Source organism: Pyxicephalus adspersus, chromosome 1 (assembly GCF_032062135.1).
Source record: "Pyxicephalus adspersus chromosome 1, UCB_Pads_2.0, whole genome shotgun sequence".
Classification (NCBI taxonomy): Eukaryota; Metazoa; Chordata; class Amphibia; order Anura; family Pyxicephalidae; genus Pyxicephalus; species Pyxicephalus adspersus.
Window position 1 is genome coordinate 141345598 of NC_092858.1, and position 6847 is coordinate 141352444.

Below are 6847 nucleotides of genomic sequence, written 5' to 3' on the forward strand. Positions count from 1 at the left end.
TTTTTTTTTTTTCGCTCTTCTCTTCATACAAATGAATGGGAATGCAAAAACAGTTTGAAGCAGTTTAGAAGACATGCAAGTCAAATGCACCTGTAAGACATGTAGGTTGAATTCAGAATTTTCTAAACTTGATCCCAAACAACAGCAAAAGGCTTTTCAACATCGCAATCTCCAAAATAACAATATTGTCTGTGTGATCAAAATAGCACCAGACCTACTATTAGCTTATTTAAAACAGACCTAGAGCATCCAGGCATCCTTATCTAACAGTGTTAGACAGGTCAGCCGTAAACACTATGCAGTTATAGAGGACATTCTGCGGTTATGCCTAAGCCTGCAGTTTAATCTGTTTTGTAAAATATAGTTTTATTGTTTTATCTATTATTTTAGGCAAATAAAATAACACACATAAGACAAAATACAAAGAAACACCAACACAATGTAACCAAACAAAGGTACATGAACCGTTCTTATAGTCATGGCATACAGAAACATGAACCATAAAAGAATAATCATAATGGGCAGGGGGTCGTGGGCTCATGTGCCAAAAATATAAGAAATATATTATAAAGATGCCAATAAAGAAATACAATTGGTACCCATATACAAATCATCACAACACAAACAAGCAAACAAGCCCAGGTAAGAGGAGTAGGGGAAGGGAAGGGGGGGAATAAATTCAAGGACAAGACAAGTTCATGTCTCTAGGTACAATGCACATGTTACCTGTAAGCCCTAAGACAAATAAATCACTAATTACATGAGGTAAGTACGAAATTGGGGGGAATCCTTAAACCATTCCTAGGCCATCCATGTCATCTTAAACTGTTCCAACCTGTCATCATCCTCTGCTACTAATTGTTCCAAGTGGCAGATTTTTTCAACTTCCGTGAACCAATCTTTAATAGACAAAGTCGTCACCTGCTTCCAATACCTAGGTATAAGAACCATAAGAAAGTGATGAAGCACAGCGCGTTTGGTGAATTTAATGGAACCCGGGATCATAGACAGAAAAGGGACTATTGCGGACGTCAGAGCCCACACATTCATTATACACCCTAATAATGGTTTCCCAGAAAGGGCAGATGGCTGGGCACTCCCATCATACATGTAACATGGAACCCCTCTGGGTAAGGCGATGCCAACATCTGTCTGAGTGTTCTGGGAATATACGGTGGTGATCAACCGGGCTGAGGTACCACAGAGACAAGATCTTATAGTTAGTTTCTTGAGCTCTGCAGGTGAGAGTAAGTTTGTGTGTAAAAATAAAGGATTTCTCCCAGTCATCTGCCATCACTGATGTGCCCAATTCCAGTTCCCAGGAATGGGTATATATGGGGACACCTGCAGTGGCTTTCTGATTAAGCATTCCATAAAGAGTGGAAATTACATGAGTGGGAGAAGTGGGCGACCTCAACAGTGTCTCAAACCCCATCAGGCCTCTGTAAAATACAGGGAGATCTGAGAACGTGGAGATGTATGAGTGTACAGGGAGGATCCGACTGATATGCAGAATGTCACCTAGGTAGCGGTGTTCGGTGGCTGACCAGATTAGAAAATCAGCCGCGTGCATTGTTGGGGGGAAGGCCGGATTGTCAAAAAGTGGTGTCATGGGCCCTGGGCGTGTAGAAATTTTTCCTCCTCTGATGAGGTTGTCCCAAAGTAGTTGAAGATCAGACATGACACGGGTTATAGACGTGTTTGTGCCAAGGAGCTGGCAATCTATCAAGGGAGCTTAAACCCACTGGGGAGAGGGTTTCCTCTAGGGGGACCCAGCTCTTCTTTTCTTTATTGTGGAACCAATCGGACCAGTACTGAGGCCCAATAGTACAGCATTATATCTGGGACCTCTACCCCTACCCCACCCATCTGCTTAGCTTTTGCCAAAATACAATAAGCTATGCGAGAACGCCTAGCTTTCCACAAAAAAAATGTGAAAAAAGAACTGATTTTACGTAGATATGCAGTGGGTAGGTAAATAGGTACANCTGAACAACAGGGTGTAGTTATGGGAAAACAATTTGGAGGGGTCTGAGGTAATAATTATGCCTAAGTATTTAATTGCTTCTTTACATATTCTAAAAGAAGTGTTTACATTAATGGAGGCTGCCTGTGCAGCTATCAAAGATACATTGAGTACCTCGGATTTAAAAAAATGAACTTTAAAATTGCTAAAGGTACTAAATTTCTCAAAGTCTTTCAATACAGAGGGGATAGTAATATGCGGGGAGATGATATATAACAGGAGGTCATCAGCGTATAGAGATAATTTGTAGTGACACTCACCCACTTGAACCCCTTAATATCTGGGTTATTTCATAAAGCCTCAGCCAGATGTTCCATAACCAGAGCGTATAACAAGGGTGATAACGGGCAAACATGCCTGGTACCATTCAATATCCGAAAATACTCAGATAAAGAGCCATTGACTCTTACCCTAGCTGACGGTGATGAGTATAGGACTGCAAACTTCGAAATCATGCCAGTACCTAGGCCCACGTGACGTGGGGCTGCATACATGAAGGACCAATTGACCCTGTCAAATGCCTTTTCAGCATCAACTGACAGGCACATGGGGACCTTGGACGCCTTGGCATGCTGGATTAGGAGAATAGAATAATTTTGAGGGTGTTATCTCTTGCCTCTCGACCCTGGATAAATCCCACCTGGTCTTTATGTATTAAAAAGGGCATATGTTTAGCACTCTGGGAAACAGGAGTAGCCCCTCCGTATCCTTGCGCGTATATCACAAAAAAGGAAAAGGAGGGGAGGTGGGTCTTCTCGCTTGTAAATAGGCTCCACAGTAGATCAGCGGTGTCAAAACAAAGGCACGACACCCAGACATATGCAAAAAGTAAAAAAAAAAGGAGCAAAGTAAATGAAGCTTGATTAATAAACAAAAATATTAGCAAAACCGGAAATGGTAGGTGTACTAAATTTGGTTTCCAATGTCCAGGAAATGAACAATAAAAGCAGACGATATAGACCGCTAACAAAGTTCCTTAAGTGGATGAAGAAGTGCCAGGAGCTGTCGCCAGAGAGGAAGGAGATGGAGGTGGTTGCGTTGCTGGGGAAGAAGATGGTACCTGAGGACTTCAGTATGGAGTAGGCATCACAGAGGGCCAAAGGAGGTAAGTGCAGATCTACAAGAAGTCAGGGTAGATCAGATGACTGGCGAAAAACGTGGTTCTTCCCCCCTCTTCGAATAATAGGATGAAAAGGGTATCCCCCTTTATAAGGGATATTCCTTTCTTTCAATATCTGCAATAGTGGTTTAGGAGCCCTGTGTAGGTCCAGTGTGTGTTTAGAGAGATCTGGTAAGAGTTAAATGCTCGCCCCAGCATATTCAATGGAAGCAGCCTCATTAGCTTTTTTCATGATATCCTCTTTAGTGCGGTAGAAATATGCAGGTCACTATCCCTTAGTTCTGGATCAGGCGACACGGCTGTAACTGGAGGCTTCAGGGCCTGGTCTCGTGCGGCCCGCGCACCTGGAGTTAAAAAGCCGCTGATTACATTCCAGGTGCTGGAGCTGCTTGCTTCCTTCGTCTTCTGATTCCCCTTCTTTATTGGCCCCATCTGAGGTGAGTACAAGGCGCCAATGGCGCTGATATTTGCTTGATTCCCCCTAGGCTCCAGTTTTATCTGTTTTATTATTATTATTAATAGAATGTAGTTTGCCAAAAGCAGTAGTCGCCAACCAGTGGTTCACGAGAAAATGTTGGTGGTTCACAGAAAAATCTGGACATTATTTGCAATTTTTATGTTTTATTAATAATAAAACAAAAATAATTTCTAATAAATTCTTAAATTCTGATTGACATATTCGCCTTTATATTGCACTAAATTCACGAACTGTACTAGAAATAGAAAAACAAGAGAGGTGCAGTGTGACCTCAGTGTAGTCTTAAGTTGTATGAGGCAACTGTTGCCAAGCCGTACCTTTCCACCATTACAACAGTCACCCTGCTCCACGAATACCGATTCTCATCCGATTGTTTTATTTTATTTGTTTATTTCTCAGATGCTCTTTTAGGTAAGTATGACCTTGACCGTGTATTTTCTTAAACTGATATATTTAATGGCATCAAATAGTTTGACTTTGATAACTATCATTTCTTGTTTGGTCTCAGATTTGAATAAAATAAACCCATAATGAGTGAGAAAAAGCAAATGAATATTTTTTATTTTTTAGTTATACCAAAAATAATGCAACTAATGATAATAGTAACAATGGTAATACTTCACTTAACTGTGAGCTGATGAATGAATCACAGTCCTCCTTAGGCACCATTAGGAAGATCATTATTTTACAAATGTTTTTATCTTTTTTTTAAAAATTCATATTAATAGTCCGTGGAATTTAAAATTATGAATTAAGTGATTTGTGAGGTCCAAAAGTTTGGCGACCACTGGCCTAAAGCACATGTGAAATAGCCATGGACCAAATCACAAGATCAATGTATTACCCCACGGCAGTCATTATATGTATTCATATACAAAAACAATCAGCAGTTATGGCTTGATATGATACTATGCATTTTGAAAAAGTCATTTACTGGGCCTGACAATAGTCACAATCACAGAACAAAGTAATTCACTGGTATTATCTTACCTGGTCTACATAGATTGCTCCTCTGGAGTCCACAGCAACTCTGCTTCCTTTCAGGAAACTTGACACAGGGACTACGCCTGCATTTTAAAATATTAACAAAAATAATATAACATATTGGTGATGACAATTCTAAAGGAAGCCTGGTAAATAAGCCTGGTAAAGTATACAATATTACAGAGAAAATACTTGCTTTTATGTGCTGTTAGTTTTTAGTCTTTTCACTCTTAATCAATCTTCAAGAACAAAATTAGACTGGTCAAAGATTTATGTTGTCATTAGATATAGATAAGAGAACCTGTGATCTATTGGGAACTTTTTGAAATAAGGTTCCATTCACCAAAATAGGTGCGCTCATAGGGCTATTAGGAAGGTACAAGAGGAGGTGAATGTTGTACCAGTGAATATTGAAGCATTCAGATAAAAAGTCCTGTAATTTAGTGGTCGTGAGGCACCCTTAAACTGGGCAATACACTGCACATTGGTGAATGGTTATTAGAAACAGTTTCAGGGTCCCAAGGTCTGGAGTGAAAGGAAAGGTTGGGTAGGACCTTTTCATTCCACCCAAGATCTTGTCCAAGAAGGCAGCTAGACTGGACCTGGTGGTCTAGGTGTTAACTGTGCTGCCAAATAGAAATAAATATCCCAGGAAGTTCTGTAACAGTGTTGTATGTATAACCCGAGTAGATGTGAGTGCTTAGATCTGCTATCAGAGTTTGGAGAAAAGATTCTGGGACCACAGCAGAAAGCATCCTTCGAGTGGAAATGACCAAACTCTGAATTTTTGGACTATATGGTGTCTTTTTGCCAATTCGGGATTTTGTTTTGCTGTCTGAAACTTGTATTTCTGTTACCATTTCTGCTAAATAGAAGCAATTTTCCTGCATGATGAAGGAAGTTGTGAGGTTATTCAAAGGCACAGTTTTGGATTGTACAGCTGTGTGCTGCACTGATCCCAGTTCCCCCAAATATAGCACTAAAATGCTTAGTCAGATTTTTATACCCTACCCCCTGTTTATTATAAATACTACATTACAAAAAATATATAGTAAAATTATTTGAGCTTTTTAAAAGGCTTATGGCAAGCTGATGTAAGCAAAGATGATGTCTTTGGATCTTGCAGGATTCCGAGAAAAGTGAGAAACTACTTCAACAACAAAGCCTTACACAGGGCTGTAACATTCCTTAACCTAAATTCAGCAGTTATTATTATCCTTTGCTCTGATAAAACCCTGAAACTTCCATAAATTTATGTATAATTACATGCATAGTTCATATTGTTCACATATTTTTTTTCCACCCTATTTTTATTTACTAATTATATATTCTGACTAAAATAACTGCAGGTTTATACAGACCTATTCCAACAAGTACAACATCAGCAGGAAGAACAGCTCCATTTCTCAGAAGCACCTCCTTCACCTATAAAGTGAGAAAAGACAGTGTCAGGTTTATTGATGTTCTACTGATGTCCTGAGTACTAATTAATGTTTGCTGAAACATGCAATTCTGAAATGGAAAGGACAGTACACAATGTTAACTAATTTTGTTCACAACCCATCCATATACCCTCAGCAGTATCGCTTTCAAAAGTAACCCTAAATATTTTGGTCCATGTAAAATGCATTTCAGGTTTTGTCATTTAATGTTAAAACAACCACTTCATCCTAAAGTTATACTTCAGATATCTATAAGTCATGGGTTTACAAATCCCACCTATATCCTGGTGTAATCAAACTTTCATACTTACATTTTCATTACTATATAGCTCTGTGAAATTTTAATATGTTTAGTATTAGTAAAAACCTCTCATAATGGCCACAGCAGGTGTGCAGATACAGGAAAAAAAATGCAAATATGTCACCGAAGACTAATAAATCATAAGAAATTATCAGTTTTGGGGGTTCTGACCCTTTAAGGTCATTGCTGACATATAAGCTGTATACATGCACCTTTTACTCACATGGAATTTTCACTTTATTCACTACTGGCTGACTTTTCTAAAATAAACATTAGTTGCCTAGTACAAAAGATCAGCCTTTCATCCATACGTGAGCAAAACATTATTATTATTGCTACTAGCAATGGTTGCAAGTAATGAGAATAGCGGGTAGATGAGCGTGGTTTCTACAATCTAATAACTATACTTTTTAAAAAAATGAGGAGTAATAAATAGTATTAAAAAAAATGAAATCCACACGGCATTGACTTACATTGAGATCTGAGGTTTCCATAA

The 6847-nt window shown here is 38.9% G+C and overlaps 1 protein-coding gene across 1 annotated transcript in view; it reads right to left on the minus strand.

Moving 5' to 3' along the window:
• Positions 1-6847, minus strand: part of LOC140334173 (apoptosis-inducing factor 3-like) — a gene marked incomplete in the record, with an annotated part of 47389 nt that overhangs the window by 8252 nt on the left and 32290 nt on the right. Inside the window, 2 exon segments of the mRNA XM_072416372.1 lie at positions 4615-4691; positions 5970-6033. Coding sequence (XP_072272473.1) covers positions 4615-4691; positions 5970-6033 — 141 coding nt within the window.